Raw genomic sequence first — 23,014 nt, forward strand, 5'->3', positions numbered from 1 at the left:
TTCATTGAATTCATATGCTCCATTCCACACAAATGGCTAGACAATACAAGGGCGAAAGCCATTTGGGGTCAGTTTTAGAATTCTGCCTATCATGACCTCTTAGAGAGAAAATAAGAAGAAAACTTTTTCCACCCAATTCAAGAACAATTGCTATTTGTTTATGCTTAGCATCACTGCAAAAAGGACTTGAAGGGCCTACCAGATTTATGTTAAAAAAAAAAAAAAAAAAAAAACCGGTAGTTTACAGATTGACATAGTTCAAGTCTCCAAGCCTCAGGGGAAGGATAGAAATATTCTTTTGGTAGGTAGTCTTCTCTGTCTGAGGCTTCTCCCCGCCCGTCTTCCTTCCTTCCTCTCTTCTCTTTGCTTCAAGCAATTAATGGTAAATGCAAAGGCAATTGCCAACAGGACCAAGTTCTCTGATCATAGTAAAGAAGAAGCAGATACTACATAGGAGTTTAGGGGACTAGAATATTGTATTGCAGGAGATCAGAAGTTCATCAAACTTGTTGATTTCAGGTTTTTGTAATTGAGGACCCTAAGATTTTCGGTTTGGGTAGGTCATTATCAATTTACATTTACCATACAATAAATTAAACCTGGAAAGTGTTTTAAACACGAGAGCACAAGAATACATTCTCTTCACCTATGAGGTGACAGTATCATGGCACATGATGTAGTTCCCGAGGTATAAAAGGAAACAAAAGCCTTTGTACGATTATGAAACTGGTTTTGACCTTGTGTGTACCTCTGAGAAGGTCACTGAGGACCTTCAGGGTGTCCTGGACCCTCTGAAAAGTCTCAGTGAGAGGTATAAACACCATGAATCGGATTTTTCACGGGGTTGATTAACTCGCGTGTTGGCGCTCTCGCTTGTGAGGTCTTAGAAATCTCCGCCCTTGCTAGTGCGGTGTTCCACCCCGCTCTGCGGCTGATGCGCACGTAACACACGCAAAACAAGGTCAACAACATCTGCTTGGGCGTCTGGCGGGATAGCGACCCTACAAATGCTGCCGGGAAACACCGCCGTAAGAGGCGCCGCTCGGGCTGCAGGGGGCTGGGGGCCAGGCGGCGCCCAGCGGCGGCCCGCGAGGCGAGAGCACGCGCCGGCGATTCCGGTCCGGCGGTGCCTTCGAGGCCACGCCAGGCACTGCTCCGCCGGCCTGCTTTGAATGAAATCGGTCGTTCGCGAGTGCCGGATACTCGGGTCTCCAGCCTTCTTTGAAACCCGAGGCTACACGTACGGCTGGAGTCTAATGGCTCCGTGTGTCCCTGGTAGAGGGACCAAGCGGCGCCAGGGCCCCGGGGGCGGTGGTGCGGCGCCCGGCCGCTCGCTCTTCCTCACGCGCCCTCGGGGTCGCGCGGCGCCTTGACGCGGCGGGTCCTGCCCGGGCCGAGGGCCCCAGTTCTACACGGGGCGCCGGGCAGAGGCCCGCCGCTCCCCGCCCCGAGGGCGAACCCCTGTCCGCCGCCACCACGTCTTTCCAAGAAGAGGACGACGACTGAGGGTGAGGAAAGCGACTGGCGGCGCGCGTGGGCGCTGAAACGCAGGGGCCGGCGAGCGGGAGCCGGCGGGGCCGAGCCTCCCGCAGCGCTGCCAGTTCCGCGCGCGCCCTGACGAGCCCGCGGCCCGCCCCCTCGACGTCAGTGCCTGGCGAGGCGCCGCCGCCAACCAATCGGGGAGAAGCCGAGTGCCGGACGCCCGCCGTGATTGGCCCCGACCTGGAGGCGGTGGCGGGGGGGCGGGTTCAGGAGCCAGGCGGCCGCGAGGCTCCGCAGGACACGTGAGGGAGTGAAGGCCCCGCCTTGCGGCGGCCGGCCGGGAGCGGCCTGCCCTGCGGAGGAGAGGTGTCGCTCGAGGTTGCAGGTGTCGCCGCCCGAGACTCCCTCCAGTTGGCGGAACAGAAGGAAGGGGCCGGGCCGGTCCGCGCCCCGAATGGATGTGCCCGGCCCGGTGTCCCGGCGGGCGGCGGCGGCGGCGGCCACCATGCTCCTGCGCACCGCGCGGGTCCCTCGCGAGTGCTGGTTCCTGCCCACCGCGCTGCTCTGCGCCTACGGCTTCTTCGCCAGCCTGCGGCCCTCCGAGCCCTTCCTGACCCCCTACCTGCTGGGGCCCGACAAGAACCTGACGGAGCGGCAGGTAGGCGCGGGCGGGCGCGGGGCCGTCCCGGCTGTCGACCTGGCTGGCGCCCCGCTCTGCCTCCTCCGCCGGTTTCCCTCGCCCTCAGGAGTCCGAGCGCGCCCAGCCCGCGGGCCGGGGCCCCGGCGAGGGAGGAAGCGGCGCGGGCGCGAGGGCCCGGCTGGCCGACGTTCCTACCAGCTCCTGCACAGCCCTGCCCGAGCGAGGGCAACGCTTCTTTGATAGGGAACGCGCGGGCCGGTACCCCGGGACGAGTGGAGAGCCGGCCAGGACGCGCTGGCTGAGGGCGGCAGCCGCTGCTTTTTCCGAAAGGGCCTTCCCTCGACCTGCTGCACCTCCCTTCCCTCCCATGCCCTCCTCTGTCACCTTTGACAGGTGGGATGTGCTCGGAGAAGGACAGTACAGGACAGACTCCAATCATCCTCATTTGTCATGTTTGTAATTAGGTGAGGGTGTATCCAAAGGTAGCCCTCCCCCGCCCCAGTAAGGCCCCATCTCCCGGGACAACGCGGGTGGTTGGTAGCGCATAAATTGGCACTTAATCATAGTTTTTTTCCTGCATTGTGGATTATTGCTTCACAGATGTTGGTTTTGCTCTCAACTGGTATGTGAGGTGTTTGAAGGCTCTGTACCTGATGCCTCAGGTCATTGAGAGCACATAGATCATGGTCAAGATCTTCTTGCTGATTTATTTACCCAAGATAAGGACTTTTAAGTATTTCAGAAGTGCATAATGTACTTTTTAAAAAACTTATTTTTAGTTGTAGATGGACACAATACTTTTATTCTGTTTATTCATTTATTTTTATGTAGTGCTAAGGATCAAACCCGGTTCCTCACACATGCTAGGCAAACACTCTACCACTGAGCTACAACCCCAGCCCATCATAAAGTACTTTAATGACATGTTTAACTCTTAAAGAGCATGGTCAATCCCAGTATTTGGTTTTCGCATTTAGACATATAAGCTGAAAAAGAAGTTAAACCCAAAGTGCTACCACAGAGCCAAAATAAAGCATATTCAACACCTTTACCTTGAATACTACCAAAGTTGAAAGCTGAGGTCTGGTCTTTACCTTCCTGTCAGTTGAGTGGTGGCTGGTTAGCTATTGATTTTTTTTTCTCTGCCTCCCTTTCCTCCCACCCTGCCTCCCTGCTCCAGTTATTACAGAATACTCCTCTGATTTAAACCTTACTCTTCCTAGTGTGGTTAGTACTTGGTCACCTCTTTTGAATAGCAATTCAGTTACCCAGCATGACAGGTCAGAGCAAGAGGTGGCAGTATGGGAGTCATTTGCTGACTGGCAGGATATAATTACTCATAGTCCAGTTTGTTGTTCCAGTATGCCTTTTTTTTTTTTTTTTTCAAGGGCACTTGAGAGAGAATGGAATCAGTGTTGAAATCTTGGATTCATTTGAGTGTCTGACATTGTTTCACCCCAGTGAGTGTAGAGCTGACTTTTGCCCAACTCTACATCATCTGTGTCTCATCTTGTGGATCACCCCACAAGGAACTGTAACAGTTATTCATCACCCATTTGAATTTTGATACTGGTTAAAACCAAGAATAAAGTGGAAAGGACCATCTCTTAAGAAGAGAATGATTTAACAAGAAGAAAATTACTGCACTGACCCTCAGAAAGCATGATTCTGGGGACCCCAAACCAACCACTGAATCTTGAGGGTTGGCTGCTAAGACAAGTATTCAGCTTGTGAGCAGCTGACAATTAAGTTTCATATGAACTGCCATGTGATCTGCAGTTTGTGCACCTTGCCTGACGGAGAAGCACATAGGGGAAGAAACATGTCCCCAGTGTTGATATTTGAAAGCTGATCTGTTTCGTCATGTGTTGGGCAGAGTTAACTGTGTGCTGTCATGATTCTGTGGTCTGTCTTATCAGAAAGTTTTCTAGGGTAAATAAAATATGTTCGAGGGGAAATAGAATGAAGCAGGGGTTGACAGGCCCAGTAAATATTTATTGCTATGTATAATAGAAACATAGGCATGCTTCTGTAATTGCATATCAGATGCGGAGGAAGGCAGGGTTTGAAGAGAAATCTAGTGGTTTGGGAAGAAGAGTCCGCCATTTCTGAGGACCCTGGATTCAGAGCTGATTCTGTTGCTTGTAGCAGTGTGGCTCTGTTTATTCTGTGGAAAATCCCCCTAGGTTTTTTTTGGATAACTAATAACAGAATCCTTGCTTTTAGCAATAGACAGTTAAGTTAGTTAGCAAACTAAATACCAAGCCACTTTCAGTGTCACATGTACTGAGGTTTGAATTTCCCCAAAAGACTTCAGAAGGACCCAAATGGATCACCTTAAATAGAGTACTATGACCTAAGTCCAAAAGATAGCATTTCCTCTCTCTTTGCACTCTCCAAGGAATTTTTTTCCCTTAAATTTTAGGAATAACATTCACTTTAAAATAGTTACCACTTCATAAGTTTTAAGCAGGTTAAAGTTTATAGTTGAAAACCAAACGTTCAATAAAATAGTGCTCTTTTTTTCTCTAAACAGTTTATTAACCTTACCTCTTTGTCATATGTGATTTGAAAGACATTTACTGTTTTCGAATTTTTTCATCATTGTGCATATTCTGCTTGATAGTCAAAGCCTAACAGTCTGATTTTTATCTCCTTGATAGCATTGTCTCCCACTCCCTCCTTTTCCCTCTTCGCCCTTCCACATAGCCAGGCTTCACGCAAACTGATCTTAGAGTCATAGGTCCCACATATCCACTAACTCCCATCACCTGTATCCCAAACGTGATCTCTGTTTGGAATAACCTTCCCACACATATCTGTTGATACCTTTCTGTAGCTGCTTCTTCATTCTTCAACATCTGCCTCAAAGCACCCCTTATTTCCCATTTCCATTGTAAGTGCTGTGTGTATATATGCATATTCCTCGCTAGCTTCAGAACTCCTGGAGAGAACATTTTCCTTTTTTTTTTTTTTTTTTAATCACCTCTAAATGGATTGAGAACAGTGTTGTGCTAATAAGTGTTTATTAAATAGTTTAATTGAAACGATTTTAAAATGAAGTCTCAATTGTTTTCCCTTGACTTTTTATATCTTAGAAGAAAGCACAAACTCTGATCCAAAGTTACAAAAGATACTTTGAATAAGCTCAATTCCCTTTGATCAAATGGCAGATTTTACCTGAGGTAAGAAGTTGGGGCATAGATAATAAAGATCTTTAATTTGTATAGTTTTGCCTATAGGAAGTTCCCCTTCAAGATTCAAAATATTTATCCACGAAGTGTTTTCTGGTATAACAACTTCCCTTGGTGGCAATGAAGAGAAAGAAAGGATGATCTCCTTTGAGGACACAGTGGCTAAGCTCTGGAGACTGTCTGCAGTATTGCAGTTTTTATTAGACAAATGCCCTATAACGTCACCTCCATGGCTGGAGAGCTGCTTAGGAGGCTTAGGCAGGAGGATTGTGAATTCAAAGCCAGCCTCAACAACTTAGCAAAGCCCTAAGCAATCCTGTCCCTAAATAAAGTATAAATAAAGACTGGGGATGTGGTTCAGTGGTTAAGCACCCCTGGTTTCAATACCCAGTATCGGGGCGGGGTGGGGGGAAGCCCCCCAAAACCTCACCTCCATGTAGACTGTAAAAGCACTTGCAGGCCTCAAGTACCTTGGGAGGCTGTGAGATTAATAACAGTTTCTGACTGAAGAAACCAAGTGTTGCAGTGTGATGGATTCAGAATATCTGATTTTGAATGTCCGCTTTAGATCTTCCCTCTGCCAGTCCTCACTGTGATGCCATATATAGTTCACCTAACCTTTCTCTAAGACCAAGTTTCCTTGACTGCAAAATAGAGATGGTGAAAGCATTTGCCCTGCAGCGCTGTTGCTTGGATCAACTGGGGGTAATTTAGGTGAAGTGCATAGCATGATGTATAGCACATCAATGGAGATTCACTGTTAGGAAAACTGATATTAGTGTGAACGGGGCCATCCATTCACCATGGGCAGGTGTCTAATAGGAACAATGTAGGCCTATTAATTATAGTAGGTTAAAGACAACCCAACACACCCCCCAAAACACTTATGTTTTGGCTGGCATTGCCAGGCTGACAGTGTCACTTTCCCTCAAGTTCATTATGTAAATTGTTTTTCTTATGAGAATGAAATATTTTAAATTGATAATTAAAAGAAGAGAACTTTTATAATGAAAACTTGACAGTTAATCATTTAGGGACAACCATTATTGAAAGGTATATAACATGTCTAAGCACAATTACTGGAAGTGAAAAGGTCAACTGATGTCCTAAAACAAAAGATGGAGTAAGGGAGTGATAGAAACTATTTTTTAACTTATTTTTTATTAACCTGCAATAATTATACATATTAATGAGGTGCAGTACACAACACATGTGCACAACATGCACCAAACAGGGTGGTGTGCATTTCCATCTCTTTACCATTAATTCATGTTTGGAGCTTTGAGCACTGCGCTTCTACTTATTCATAAAACACATGATAGGTCGGCTGTGGAATGCTAGAACGTATTCCTTCTGTGTTTTGGTACCTTTATCCAGCCTCTTTTTATCTACCTTTCCCTCATCATTTCGACTGTCTAGCATCCTGTATTCTATATTCTTTGCACAGTTCCTACTATACAGTGGTTCAACTTAGGATTTTTTTTTTTTTTTTTTTACTTTATGATGGTACAAAAGCAATACACACTCAATAGAGAGCATACTCCACATTTGCATTTTGATCTTTTCCCAGGCTAAGCAATGCATGGTACCTTGCTCTCTGACGATGCTGGGTGTTGTGTATAGCTCCCAGCTAGTCAGACAGACAGTCACAAGGGAAAACGGCCAATGCTCTGTGTTGCTGGACGATGTTGCTTGGTAGACTAGGTGTGCTAAGTGCATATTTGACTTGTATTTTCAAGTTACAGTGAGTACATCAGGACCAATACCATCATAAACAGCAAGTAGTAGAATTGCAATTCCAGCTAGAGCATTCTAGTTTAATGCTTATTTTATAGATCATTTTAAATTTTATTCCCATTTAAAAATATGCATTAAAAAGAAAATAGTAATAAGTTCTGGTGTACCATTACATAGAAGAATGATTATAGTTAACATTGTAATATGTAAATCAAAATAGCTAAAAGAAAGGATTTCCAATGTTCCCTTCACAATGAAATGATAAAAAAAGTTTGAGTTGATGGATAACCTAAATATCCTGAGTTGGTCATTACACAGTATGTACATTTACTGATACAACACACCTGTATTCTATAAGTATGTACATATGTACAATTATCTGTCAAGTAAAAAAATTAATTTTTAAAAGTTGAAAATGGAAAAACTGCTATCTTCTTCCAAATTACAAGTAAAAAGGACATAAAACTTGCCTATAATCCTACCATCCAGAGAGAATTGTTCTGTCAAGATGCTAGGACTGATTCACTCTCTCTGCCTATTCCTCTGCCCCAAAAATTAAAATTAGAGAGATGTAATTTGTCAATAGGATCAAAGCTCCCTGTCCTGTACTTTTTCCAAAACATTAAAGGAGCCTAGTATCTTTTTTTTTAATCAAGTAGATAATTTGTTGTTTTGTACTAACAGTTGAACACAGAGGCACTTTACTACTGAGCCACACCCCCAGCCCCCACCCCTTTTTTTTTGAGACAGGGCCTTGATAAGCTGCTGAGGCTGGCTTTGAACTTGGATTCCATCTGCCTGCCTCATTCTCCTGAGTCACTGGGATTACAGACTTGCACCACCATGTCTGGCCTAGAGCCTTGTATCTTTCAAGCATGCTGACTATTAGGGTGTACCGATGAGTGTTGGGTCTCCCTTTAAAGAACCTACAAGACAGTGGTTCTAGGAAGTTTAAAAAAAATCTTGAAATCCAAAATTTTTAAAGCTTCTTGGGAGGTATACAGCCATGGCTATGAATCAGTGTTATGAGTTAACTGGGGACACTGACACAAGATAGTATCAAGAGAGCTTTGAATATCAACTTCAGCAATCTTCCTGGAGAAGGAATTCTAAAGAGCCTTGATGAATGGGAGAGATTTTATTAGGAAAAAGATGAGAGTAGAGCTGGGGAAGGATATTCAAACAGATATCTAAACTGCTATTGCCTAGGTTTCTTTGGTTGGCAAGAATGTGGTATTTGAAGCATTGGTGGATTGTTTATAAGAATAAATTCTTTTTGAGTATTTCCATCACTAAGAGGTTTTTATTCTCTTTTTACCAGGTCTTCAATGAAATTTATCCAGTTTGGACTTATTCGTACCTGGTGCTTGCTGTTTCCTCCTGTGTTTCTTCTTGCCACAGACTACCTCCGTTATAAACCCGTTGTTCTGCTACAGGGACTCAGCCTATTGTTACCCTGGTTCATGCTGCTCTATGCCCAGGGACTGCTGGCCATTCAGTTCTTGGAATTCTTCTATGGCATCGCCACAGCCACAGATATCGCCTATTACTCTTACATCTACAGTGTGGTGGACCTAGGCATGTACCAGAAAGTCACAAGTTACTGCCGAAGTGCCACCTTGGTGGGCTTCACTGTGGGCTCTGTCTTAGGGCAGATCCTTGTCTCAGTAGCAGGCTGGGCCCTGTTCAGCCTGAATGTCATCTCTCTTACTTGTGTTTCTGTGGCTTTTGCTGTGGCCTGGTTCCTGCCTATGCCACAGAAGAGCCTCTTCTTCCACCATGTTCCTTCCACCTGCCAGGGAGTAAATGGCATCAAGGTACAAAATGGTAGCATCGTTTCTGACATGCCTGCTTCTAACCACCTTCCTGGGTGGGAGGACATTGAGTCTAAAATCCCTCTAAATTTGGAGGAGCCTCCCCAGGAGGAACCGGTAAGTTCAGCCTTAAAATTTTTTGTAGTTGCTGTTTTGGGAACTGACTATTGATGGTAAGACAGATTGGAACCCCCTCTTGCTAGATGTTTTCAGATTGAGGTTTTGTCATGAGTGGGTTCATTGGTTCATTCATTCATTCATTAAAGATACAGTTGATTTATATTAAGAATGACAGTTTTTCCCCTGAAGTGCTTGACCTCCAGACTGGCACAGCATTGTTTATTCATGTCAGAAATGTCTTGGATTCCAGGGGCTGTGTGTGCTTCATCTTTCTGTCTCCAGTGCTTGATAGAATGTAAAGATAGCATTCAGAAAATTTTGGCTGACTGAACAGATGAAGTGATTCTGATAAATCTTTTATTATCTACTTCTAGTTTCTGAATTGAAGACCACAGCCTTTAAAGATAGAAAGTTGTTTTCCTTTTCTCTGCATATAGTGTGTTATTTTTCAAATGACACTTTGCCAAAGTAGGATAGTAATGAATGTTACAAAGGAAGAAAATCACAAGAGAAAACCTAAGATAATGATATAAATACTAAAAGTGTGATTATAAAGAGAGATGACATTTAAAATAATTCATCTACTTATTCTGTCTTTCCAGGAAGATAAACTGCCTCCCCAGTCACCCACTTTTTTTAACCCCCTCTATCAGGTTATAACCTATAAGGGGCAAGGTTCATTTTCTGGGACATATTTGGAAATAAGCCTATTAAACATTCCGGCTTTGCATGTGGGCTTGGCAGACTTAATATTGAGCTCCAAAAGTTGTGTAAACTGAATGAGAATAAAGAACCACCATGAAAAGAGACTCCACTACCTGGAGTTTACCCAGTGGTGACCTCTGATGTCCTTATTGAAAATTCTCTATTTCACCTACCCCATTCTTCATCTCGGGTTACTAGCTGGAGTTTAGGTTATTGTCCCCAGGAGCGTGAGGCAACCCTCTAGAGCCTGGTTGATACTCATCATGAGACTTACCCTTGATCACCAGGGAAACCTACAGCCAGATTTGGCCAAAATGACAAGGGATTGAATATCAATGAAATGCTGATTTCATCAGAATTTGTTAGCTGACATTGCAAAGTCAACAAAGGGTTGCTGGGGGAGGGGAGTATATATAATCATTTAATAGGTCTCATGTAGTAGAAACAAAATAAGAACTCTTTTTGGTCTATTCCAAATGTTTTCAAATTAATTTGGCTGAATAGATATACTTAACATATAATACTTATAAATTTTATTTTTTGTTTTTTTAATTTTTGCAGTGCACTTGGACTTAAACCCAAGACTTTTGCAGGCTAGGCTTAAATATATATTTTAAATATTAGCAAGACCATAATTCTAAAGATTTTTATAGATATTTATACGCCTAGTGTTTTTAATGTGAATGAGAAACCCAGTAAGAACATTTTACACAGCAACCAGTACATACACATAGGTACATATTTTATGTATGACAGAAAAAAATCTTTACAACAATATACTTTATTCTGATACATTCCATTCTATTTATTTTTTACAATTCAGGCCATTGTTCGCTAAATCCATGTTTTACCTACTGATGAGTTATGACCTACAGTTTAAAAAATTCTGTCCTAAACCAACCTGAAATGTGTTATTTATAGATATGTGAAATGTCAGATTTTTATATGCTGAAGAGTTGTAAAATTTGGTTAGAATGGAATCTGATCATAGATACAGAACAATCAGAGCATCTTGAAAGGGACCAGGTCTCATCAGTCCTCTCACCATACAGATTGGAATCATAGATTAGCAGTTTATGTGGAATTGCACAGATAATAATCCTGAACATAATTTAAGAGCACCCATGAGATCCACTTCTCGCTATACTTTGATCCATAAAGTCTTTCACTAGGGTGACACTATCGTCAGACCATCAGGTTGGCTATAGTGTGATGAAAATTCGGATTCAGGTCAGTTCTGATATCCTAGGCTCTGCTGCTGATCCTCTAGCAGGCTGGTAATGCTGCTTGGCAGCTGTTCTGACCGGCCTGAAAATACTGCTGTTTTTCTTGGACAAACTTGAAGAAAAGTCACAATATGGATACTGGAGATTGTAGACTATTTAAGTTAATCAAAATCTATAAGTAAACTGTAAATCATAGTTGTACGTATTGAAGAATGGGTAGTTTGATCTTGATTTTATAGAAAGGAAGAGTAAAGTAGGAGTCAAACTGACAGCCTAGTCCACAAGTTATTTGTGAGTTCTTCGCAGAGCCTATTGCTTTGGGGCCAAGGTTGCTAATACTGCAAGAAGAAGAGCCACCTAAGCCAGTGATTTTTTTAAATTTTTTTTTTTTTTTTTTTTGGTGACTAGAACTGGACTGAGGTACTTGGCTTATAAGCTGGACCTAATATATTTTGAATTCTTCATCAAAAATAATTAAGCGGCTGGGATGTAGCTCAGCGGGAGAGCACTTGCCCAGCATGTATGAGGCCCTAGATTCCCTTCCCAATATTCTCATTCTTTCTCTCTCTCTCTCTCTCTCTCTCTCTCACACACATACATATAAAAGATACACACAAAACTATTTTAGCATAGGGATTGACCTATCATTAATACTTAAGAGTTGATTCTTTTACTATTACCACACTTTTATTTGTAGATGATATCTTTTGCTATTAGTACACATTCTTTGTGTTATAAATCTTTGAGTTCTGTAAAAAAATGATAACAAAATTAATGCTTCTAGTTTGGTATTTAATAATATAAGATTTCTAGCAGCAGGGTGTAGTGGGTTTTGAAGAAAAAGAAGTTAAGTGCAGACTCCAGTTCTAATACTTCTTGGGCAAGTTATTTAATTCTGTGAGACTTAGTTTCCTTATTCATGTATCTATTGAGTATTAAATGAGGCAGTATAAAGCTTTTAAATAGTAGGTACTTAGTCCATGTTAATTTCTGTTATTAATGTTATTATTAGTCATTGTGCCTTTACTGTAGATAGTCATTTGTGAGTAATCTCCCCTACCAGGGATAAATGTAATTACTGTTTGTTTACTTAGTTTATTTATATAAAATAAGTTTGTTTTACAAGAAAAAATAAAAGTCTGTTAAATAGGAAGTCCAGCCTTCTATACAGTTGCTGTCAGGGTGTTGGAGCTGTTTTCTCTTGCTGCCTAGGAGTCCAGGCCAGACCGTCTCCTTGTGCTGAAGGTGCTGTGGAATGACTTCTTGACCTGCTACTCTTCCCGCCCTCTTCTCTGCTGGTCTGTGTGGTGGGCCCTCTCCACCTGTGGCTATTTTCAAGTTGTGAACTACACACAGGGCCTGTGGGAGAAGGTGATGCCTTCTCGCCACGCTGCAATCTACAATGGTGGTGTAGAGGCCGTGTCAACCTTACTGGGTGAGCAGAGTGGGATGGTTAACCCCCTGGTAGTTAGGCCATTTGTGACTGGATTTATTCTCCCCTCCTAAATTTGAAGGGGCCTCAAGGAGTGATTTCCTTATTTTGAGTTCTGATTTTATTGTGTAGGTAGAGAACTTAGAAGGGCTCAAGTGGTGGGGAACTATGACTGACAAACCTGAATTTTTTGTAAGCTTCAGGGAAAACTAATACAGTGATTTTCAGAATTGTTTTACTTATCCAAGGTTCTCATTATCTTTGTCTTTTTCACTTGATGTGAAATTTAAGTAGCAGCATACCATGTAATAGTAGCTAATGTTGATGGTTAACATGTGCTAGGTGCTATTCTAGTATTCTAGGGTCTACGTATATTAACTCGGTTTCACACAATTCCTGAGATAGGTGCATTTATCATCACTGTTTTACAGTGGAAACTTGAGATAGCAGGTTGTTAATTTGCCTACAGTCGGATATATGTCAAACAGTAAAGTCAAGATTTGAGCTTGGCAAGTAGCTTTAGAGCCTGTGTCCTTCACATTATACTCCGTTGTCCCTTTCTTATTTGTGGCCCTACTTACAAGGTTGTTGGAAGGTTTTATGTGATATCTGTAAACACTTATTAACTGGCACTCAATATGTTTTAACTCTCAGCAGCAGCATCATCTTAACAAAAGGGTAGAGAAGCCCTTTCACATGTACTAGATTGCACCTTGGCTTAACAGAGGCAATACTCTTGCTGCCCTGTTGTCAAACTAGAAGTCTGGTTCTCTCTGACATTTTTCCTAAGGCCTGTATCCCGCTTCTCCATCTCAGTGCCAGCTACCCTACTTAAGTTTATGGTCATTTCTCCATAATCTTGACCTGGCTGATTTGTTATAAAATTTGATAATTTAAATTAGATTAAAATATTATCTAATATAAATAAAATTAATATAAATTAATTTTATTGAAACGTGTTTATTTAGTCAAGTAACTAGAGTATTTTCTTCTTGTTTTGTAGGTGCTATTGCTGTGTTTATGGTTGGTTATATAAAAATATCCTGGTCGACTTGGGGAGAAATGACACTGTCTCTGTGTTCTCTCCTGATTGCTGCTGCAGTGTATATCATGGACACTGTGGGTAACATTTGGGTGTGCTATGCATCCTATGTTGTCTTCAGAATCATCTACATGTTACTCATCACGATAGCAACGTATGTATTTTGGCCCAAAACAGCATAAGGAAAAGGTGTGACAGAATAAACTTTTTGGTTGCTTAACAAACGAAGAAATTCAAATTTCTAGTTAAAAGAGACGAGTGGGAGGAGGCATTGTACTGTATGCTGTATCCGTTTTTCTCTTCACAAAGCATGTAGGCGAAATTTGTTTATTCCCTTGATTGTATGTTCCTGTTTTTAGATCTTTGCATGGAATTTACATCATTCAGCAACAAAATTTTTTTCATTTGATTGGGAAGAGAATTGACATGGAAAGAAGGGGCTATTCCTCCTAGTTAAAGATTATAATTACCCAAGAAGCAGTCCTTGTTTATTCATCCTCCTTTTACTTTTTAAAAAAGTTTTCAGATCGCTGCAAACCTCAGCATGGAGCGCTATGCCCTGGTGTTTGGTGTAAATACCTTCATTGCCCTGGCACTGCAGACTCTGCTCACTCTAACTGTGGTCGATGCCAGTGGCCTTGGCTTAGAAATTACCACTCAGGTAAGCTCTTTCCTTCGGCATTGAAGATGGCCTGACATGGTCAGGGTGACAGAAGTAGAACATGCTTAATGAAAACAAAGCCAAAAAACTTGGGCAGATATAAAGTGAAAGAAAAAGTGTTCCTTGTTCCTTCCAGTCACCTAGTCCTTAGTTCTTTTGTGTGGAGGATGTTGAGGTCATCATCTTTTAGATGAGGCCCTAGAGCATTCTTGAGTATGACTAGCCTAGAGGGACTATTTCAACTGAGAGATAATATTAATTCCTTTTAGGCTTCGCCCTTTGGCTTTCTCATTAATTTTGGGGTGCTAGGGATCAAACCCAGAGCCTTACACATACTCGGCAAGTACTCTCCCACTGAGCTCTCCCCAGCTCCTTCTTAATTGATGCCTGGAATAATATATCTTCGTGGTTGAGATGCTGCACCTCATCATCTCACAGTCCTCTGTTTCCTCTCTTGTTATCTAAAGCACCCCTCACCCAAATACCAGTGGAATGACTTGCAGTGGACAGACAGCATTTTGTTTCTTAACATATGACCTATTGAGAAAAGATCTGCACAGACACCCAAACAAAATGAATATCTTTATTTGTTCAGGAACATATAGTTCTGCATGCCTTCATGTATTGTGAACTTGTAGTGTTTGCTCTGTACTTTGTTACAGTAGCAACTGAATCAAGAAGTGCCTACCCCCCAGTCCCAGCCCAATTTAGCCCAAATGATTCCTTCTCCATTATTCCCTCCATAAATACTACCTAACATTCATATTTACATATTAGTTTTCTTAGAACACAAAGACCCAACATGTTAGCAATAACTAACTTGTTTTATTAAAGAGGGATGATAATAATGGGTAATGTGCATTCAGTGCCCTCTATGTGCCAGGTGCTTTATATAGAATTTGCAAGGTGGTTGTCAGGAATAAATATCAAGAAATGAGTCTGGGAGATGTCAAATGACTTAAGATCATCCAATCAGTGTATGGAAGAGCTAGAATTTAAACAAGTTGTCTAACCCTAAAACCTACTTTGGAAAGGAGAATAGGAGGGAAACTAAGTTTCTGTCATCCTATTTGGTAAGAAGAATTCCAGCCTTTACAGTTGAAGAACATATGGCTGACATTTGAAGTAGAAATTTGATAGCACATCCTTGTAGAAATGGTGGGTTTACACATAGAATAATCAAATTTTGTGGGCTATGCTGAAACTAACTGCCATTATTAATTAATCAACTTTGTATCAGAAATGTATTCAAGTTTAAATGAACTTGACCAGAGATTTAAGGCCATACTCTTATTGTGTCTTTGAACCAGTTTATAAGTGTAGTAAGTCATTAAGAATTAGATGATGATGATGTTGATAAACTATAATAACATTAGAAAATTGTCTTAGGGAAGTCTTATAAAAAGTAATCCTGCCCTCTTCTGGAAAAGAATGGAAGTTCTTGATCTTCAGAACTAGGCTTGTTAGTTGTATCCAACTGTCAGTTTGAGGATATAGACTGTGTTCATCAGCTTTTCATCACTGTGACAAAGTACCTGATGGAATCAACCTAACTGGGACAAGATTTATTTTCGCTTTGCTTTTAGACCTCAGGTGAAGCAAATAAATCATATGGAAGGGTGTGGACAAAGAAAGCTGTTTACCTCATGGCAGCCAGGAGCAGAGAAAGTAAGCCAGAAAAGAAGGGGTCAGCGACAAGATATAGTCCCCAAGAGTACATTACCTCCTATAACCCACTCCCTTCAATTGTCCCACCTCCTCATTTCCATCACCTCCAGGAATGTCATCAAATTATGAATCCATCAGTGGATTAATTCACTGATGAAGTCAGAACCCTCATGATCCAATCATTTCCCAGAAGCCCCACCTCAGAACAGTGTAGCACAGGGCACCAAGCCTTCAACACATGAGCTTTGGATATTCAGATCCAAAACACAGCACAGACCATGACACAGTTATAATAATAATAGCAACAACAATAAAAATATTATTCATTTTATGTGTGTAGTACTGGGGATTAGACCCAGGGGTCACAAATGCTCGCCAAGTGCTCTACTACTGAGCTATATCTCCAAGGTCTCATGCAGTGTTCGGGTGGCCTGAGTCCTCCTGCCTCAGCCTTCTGAGTAGCTGGGATTATGGGAGTGCTCCACTACACCTGCTAACTTACCATATTATTAACAGCAGAAATCTTGTGCTAATAAGCATTTACATTTCATTGGCTCCTCGTAACAAACCTGTGAAATAGCAATTGTTATGAACTCCATTTTGTAAATGAAGAAGTCAAGACTCAGAGGTTAAGTATCTCAATCAGGGTCACAGAGCTAGTAAGGAATGAAGTCAGAATTCACACTCCGACAGTCAGAATTCAGAACTACCATGCTAGGCTACTGCTTTGAGTCTTCAATGCCTGGCACATAGTGTAAGCATGCAAGTTTTGAAGTTGTATTGAGAAGCTCTGAATATAACTTTAGTTATATAATGCTCACACATATGTAATGAAACAGCTCATCTCTAATAATTATGTAAATTCCTACTTTTTTTTCCCCCTTTTAGTTCCTGATCTATGCCAGTTATTTTGCATTCATTGCTGTGGTTTTCCTGGTTAATGGTGCAGTCAGTGTTATCAAGAAATATAGAAAGCAAGAAGATCAAGAATCAAGTTCTCCAGTAACTACTTCATAATACACTGCTGAAGGGCTGCTGCTTCTCGCAAGAACTCTGCATAGCAACTACCTGGATGTATTTAATTTTTTAAGGTGTAGGCAGATTTTATGAATATGCATTTCATGGCTTCAAAGCAGTCACTCAACTAACACCTTATATTTCTGGTATCATGATGCTGTTGAGAGGAGCCATGGATTATTTTTGAGAGCCAATTTAAAGATAACTCTTTTCTGATTTTTCTGATTTTGAAAACCAAGTAATCAAAAGCAGTCAAGCAGCACATGTGTTGTATACTTGATTAGCAATTGAATGGTGTTTTATAGATCTCTGTATCCACTAGCCAGATGCTTGGCCTGGTTGGACCAGGGCTTCAAAGAAGCCACAAGATGTTACAAGCCTTGAGAGAAATATTTCCTATCAGCACCTGCCTCTATTCGACTTCATTCTGATCTCTGTGTTACTCACATGCATTTGTGTTTCTGAAGATGAAAGTTGATCCTATCATTGGCAATATTTGCTCTGATTTAATGTTCTGTCCTGTAAGGAGTATGTATTATTTCTCATTTTAAGTTATTTTTAAAAAATTCATTGTATGAATGTTTTTGGTTCCCATCTTGACCATTATGTATTTGAAAACTTTCTGTAGAAGTACATTTTTTGCATTATTCATATGCTTCCCAGAGAAGCTCACTTAGAAAAGGCAGCAAGTTTTCAAGCCTGCCAGTAATCTAAATGAAGAGACCTAATCAGAAAACTTAAAGTAGGTTTGCTTGTCTTTTGTAATTCAGTATGAAGGATTAATTCCATGATGAAAAACTCATGTGGGCTAAAGGTAAAACTAGTCCACTTTGTATTCTCTCCTTCCCTTTTATTTCTAAAATAAAATGAATGTCTTTTTTTCTTTAAACTAACTTCATTCCCATTTATAGCTATTATATTACTTTTACTTTATTATCCAAGATAAGGATGTCAGTAGGAGTTGGATTATTCCAAGGCCTTTTTCATAAACTGAGCCTCTTTTTAATTATTTCAGTGGGCAGGAACTAGGTTAGATTTGATTCCTGCATTTTGTACCTTAGGTCTGCCTTTGTTTCTAAAGGCAGATCATCTTGAATATTTGCTTAAAAGTTGCTAAGTGATTCCAAGTTACTTGAAAAAAAAAAAAAAAGTTGTTCTGTGTGCATTTAACTCTGAAGTCAGTCTCCCAATGGGCTGCTAATATTTGTGAGACATGAACACTATTTTAAAGCCAACTTTGTTGCCTTATTGTGAAAAAGAATCTAGGTAGGCGCTTTTAACTGGGGTATTAACTTTTAGAACAATATAGCTAAATAGCATTTAATAATAGGGTCAAGATTGAAAAATTGATATGTTCATACGATTTAAGTAGGAATCCCAGAAGCAAATGGATGAGGATAAAACAGATCTTTTCCACTCACCTTCCTTAACAATTAAGGGAAAGGAAAAGAATATTAACAAAGAAGGGAAGGGGAAGTGATGTCATAAAAGTAGCAACCTGCAATTTTATTTTTTGGTTTTTGCTTTGATTCCTTTTTGCTTTATAGGGAATTGTTTACCCAGAAACAAATAGAAAAATAGTGTTTGAGGAATTTTTATTTAATTTTGTAAAGTAAAATGGACTATGATACAATCAATTTATTCATGTTACCAAAGCAATATTTCCCTGGTATTTAATTCACAGTTTGTGGCAACTACTCTGAGCCTTTACCTATTTAAGACAAAAATATGTTCACCTCTTTAGAGTGGCCATATTTGTAGAATGCTAAACCCAGTGTGCTAGTTGTACTGTATACAGTTTTGCAAAGAAGTGAAAATAATTTGTTGTAACTTTTTATTCAAATCTGTATAGATTATAAAATTATTTTTATTAAAATATTTTAAAGTATATTTTCCCTTTTTAATCAAAATCATTTTAAATTTATCTTCTGCTTCAATGGGAGCTTTACATTACATCTTTAAATATTCTACTTTTTCCTAGGACAAAGTTCATATTAATCCTTCCCCTCGTCTGACCTTATAACTAGCCTTTAGTCATCCTGTGAATTCTTCCGTTGCTTTATGATCTTACCTTTAATTTTTCCACCTTGTTTCTGTCCTTGTCTTTTTTTCTGGCACTGCACTGCCAGACAAAACAACAACATTGCACTGTTGATTTTTCTTAATCTTCATCTTGGCCCCTCTCATCTCTAAAAAAAAGCATTCTTTCCTATAGAAAATGAAGACCTACATTGCCTTTGATGTTAACTGAATTTTTTAAATAAAGTAAATCATATCAAAGCAAGGGCTGAAAATACCATCTTAAGACTCCATAGCCTCTTTGTTCCACCCCCAAATATTCTGATACTCAGAGAAGTATCTTCTTGCTGGTTAAGAATCATCTATCATATCCAGAAACCAAATCAGTTTTTTTTTTTTCTCTGTACTCACATATGACTAGTTTTATTTTAATATTCCATCCCAAAATCTACTGAAGGGATCTCATTGATTATCACCAAAGACCTGGAAAACTCATGCAAAAACAAAAACAACGAAGTTTAAACTTTTGTGTGTCTTCCTGTAGGTACATCCTCAGTATCTTATTGCCTTTCAGATTATAAACCTTCTGGGCAGGGACATGTTTTTTCTCTTTGTTGCAAAACACATCCCGGTGCTATGTGAATACTGAATTATATAAATGGCATCATTTAAATGGTTAAATGATGAACTCAGCTACCTGCAATTATTCAAGAAGAACATCTGAAACATTTAAATGTCTATGACTGATCTCTAGTCCACCAGATGCTTTATTCAAGGTATTGTGTTTGAATGATAGAGATCTTGTTTGAGTTGTTATGGCATCTTCCCTACAATTAACATCTGCCACTTGGTTAGCTGTTATACTTCAAGTAGAGGCTTTGTGGACATCATCTTTGATTCTTGTAAAGGAATTTGTACTAATTCTACTTTAGTAAGTAATGCTGTCAGAAGAGATTTCAAAATACTAGATTTGCATCTTGAATTTGACATGTTAGGAATGTCATTGTGTCTATCCTCAGTTTCTGCATCTGTAAATGAGATGATACCTCACAGGACTGTGAGGAAATGAGAACACATTTGAAAGCACCTATCACCAAGACCCTGAGTAGGGGATTGGGAAATGAACTCATTTCCCCTTTCTTTCCATTTACAGTTAGTTTTTAGCTATCAATTTCAAAACTGCACTCTCCAAGTTTAGTTGCAATCAAAATGTAAATACGAGGCTTTTAAATCCACCTCCCTTCTTTTTTATTTATATTTTGGAGCATTTATGTTAATACAGAGATGAAAGTCATGGTTCCTGCTCCCAAGGAACTTAAAATGTTCCAGTAGAAAAGATAGTAGGACTAACAAGTACACTATTGCAATCCAAGATAAAGTGACAGGTAACTTAGTGAAAGGCTTCTGTCAGGAACAGCAAGGACACTGGCTACATCAAAAGTGGTTCCTGAAGAAGGTGGAATTTAAGCATGCCATGAACATTGAGTAGGATTTTAACAAATTAGGAAAAGGTAGGAAACTTGTGGGAAAAGAGCCATAACTGTAAAGGTTTCTGAAGGGCATAAGGATGCTGGGGGCAGGGGAACACACAATAGGTACAACCAGCAAGGAATAAAGACGGGTCTGACGACTGTGGACAGGATGAACTTTATAGACAGATACCCGAATTAGTTGAACTGCCATTGTAATTGGCTGTGTGGATGAGGAAGGACTTTTGTGCCTTAGAGCAATAGAAATAAAAACAGGACAGGTTCCTTGTTGCTAAATTAACATTCTAGAAAGTGCCCATATTTCATGGCGACTTAGAAAATTTAACCAGCCCAACATTACACATCTGTGAAGTAGGAAAGCCAAGATTCCGATCCCTTCCCTACTGTGTAAGTTGATGGTCACTTCCGCCCGCGTCCCCCTAACAAGGGCGAGAGCTGGGCGGGGGACAGTAGATCCTGCTCAGGAAAAGGATCCAGCAGGAAGAAAGCCAGGCGGGGAAGAGCAGCTGTCAGGAGGTGTGCTGACGGGCTCGCCTGCAGTGGGTGGGCAGGTGGCAGGCAGGGGAGGAGCCCTGGGGTCCAGTTGATAGGAGTGGAGGGACAAAGCCGCAGAGACACCCCGCGTGCGCTCCCCGAGGGCGGCCGCAGAGGCAGGCGCACCGCCCCGCCGCCTCGGAAGCTGCTCCCAAGCCTGGCCAGCGCGGTGGGGGACGCCGGGCTCTGGGGAGCAGGCTGTGTGCTGGCTGTTGTCTGAAATTCCTCAAAAGAAAAAAAAAAAAAAAAAAAAACCCACATGGAACCACAGGGAACGTAGGGTGAATGTCAGACGGGAAAGAAGGTCGGCGGCTCTCCGTGACGTTCTAAATGCCTTCGTAACCAGGATGGGCCGTACAAATTGCCCTCTGAAATCATTTATTACCAAATTGTCTTCCTTTAAATAAATGAATCGAATGGGGCAAGAGCCATTTGCAAAAGAATAGTCTTACCCGTTAGGTAAACCCCTTAATTTTGCTCACCTATATGATGTAGTTCCATCTTCTACCGCCTCCAACTCCTCTTGTCTGTTTTCAATATTCCAAATTGCATGACTTAACCATCACCCTTCTGTTCTGGACGCCAAAAACCTGGAGGACCAACTTACAGAGTCCTGGGAGCGTTACAAGCATGGACCTTGAAAGCTAGATCAGCACTCACTGAGATCTCGCCCAGAAACAGCTGCCTGGAAAGTTTGCCACTATCTTGTGCTGGACTAGTGAAGAGAAAGCATAGGCCGTAGAAAGTGTCCGTGGGTAGAATCATCCAAGTAACCACCAACGGGCTTAAAGATCTGTTTCTAACTCCCATAATTAGCTCCCTGCTAGTCCCCCCACCACCCAGCTAGTGTTTTGATCCTCTCCTTCCCATCTAGATATTTTCTCTACACTATGGGCTCCTTTCCTTTGGTGTAAGCCATTCCATGCTTACCCACAGGCTTTCCTTCATAAACATTTTTATAAAAATGACTGTATCTACAGGAGAAAGGATTCCAGCATGAAGCCAGGGATTCTGGATGGAAGCTAGGTGGTGTTGGATGAGTAGAAACCCCTGGATTCTCTCAGAAGCAATATTTTTATAATTGTCTCTAGGGAAAAGCATTGCCTTCTAAGCCACTGCACAGATGGAATTATGCACAGTGAGCAACAGAAAAGCAGAAAGAAGGGGACCCCTTAATAGTCAATAACCAGTCTCTGAAGAAGGGACTAAAGTACTATTCAAAGTGCATATGAGTTTATGTTTAGCAAATATTCTGATTGCATAGTTATCTTAATATTATTACATGGTTTTGGAGTCATTACCATTCATGATAGGAAATTTGAGGAAATAAAACACAAAAAATAATCATTGCTATTAGTAATTGCCAACTCTAATCCCACGTATGTGATTTTATCCTCCCACAGGCCCCAAGAATCCACAATAGAGCACAGTAATTAATAGGAAACTTGGTGGCAGATCATGTCAAATCAAATAAATATGTAACATATTCATAATTATAAATTAATAAATTATTAAAAAATGAAATATGTGATTTAAAATTCACCAAAGACATAAAGAAGCAAGCAACTACAAGTAAGAGTCAGCAGAAACAAAAATCAGATTGAGTCCTAATGATTTTAGACACTGGGATTATCAGATACAGAGTATAAATATGCACAAATTTTTAGGTATAAAAGATGACACAATGAGCAAGTACCAAGAGACTAACAGAGATGACAAGACTGACTGGAAAAAGAACTTAAAGAGATTTAAAAATGGAAATGTTGAGGAGCTTCCAAATTGGGGAACACATCAGCGTGCCAGAAGAGTGACCCAACCCAACTCCACAGGGGCAGAAGCTACTGTGCTGGGCACCCTTCTGGACCTTGCCCTATGCACCTTTCCATCTAGCGGTTCATTTCTACCTTTGTAACAAACAGATAAACATTTTAAAAAATAAAAATTTTGAATCTAAAATTCAATGCTTAATCTCATAAATTGCTTGTGGGAGTATGAATTGTCACAACTACTTTAAATAATATTTTTAAAGTCAAAGATACACATACCCTATTGACCCAGCAATTCCATTACCAGATAGCACTCCTGAGCTGCACTGCCCAACATGGGAGTCACTATACACTTGCAACTACTGAGTCCTTGAAATGTGACTATATAGGAATTAAAATGGATAAATCAGAGCTATAAGCAACAGTTTCAATGAATCTTGACACAAATCTAAAGAACCAAGACACAA

The 23,014-nt window shown here is 40.9% G+C and overlaps 1 protein-coding gene across 1 annotated transcript; it reads left to right on the forward strand.

Annotated features, from left to right (window-relative positions):
- Positions 1-1,586: 1,586 nt before the first annotated feature.
- Positions 1,587-18,003, forward strand: SLC19A2 (solute carrier family 19 member 2). Its single transcript, XM_079108164.1, is given in 7 exon segments — positions 1,587-2,140; positions 8,375-8,419; positions 8,421-8,984; positions 12,131-12,353; positions 13,354-13,546; positions 13,912-14,053; positions 16,610-18,003. Coding segments are annotated over 7 exon segments (1,500 nt in total). The 5' UTR covers positions 1,587-1,936; the 3' UTR covers positions 16,739-18,003.
- The last annotated feature ends 5,011 nt before the right edge of the window (positions 18,004-23,014 follow it).

Source organism: Sciurus vulgaris (genome assembly GCF_902686455.1).
Source record: "Sciurus vulgaris genome assembly, chromosome: 12".
In the NCBI taxonomy this organism is placed as follows: domain Eukaryota; kingdom Metazoa; phylum Chordata; class Mammalia; order Rodentia; family Sciuridae; genus Sciurus; species Sciurus vulgaris.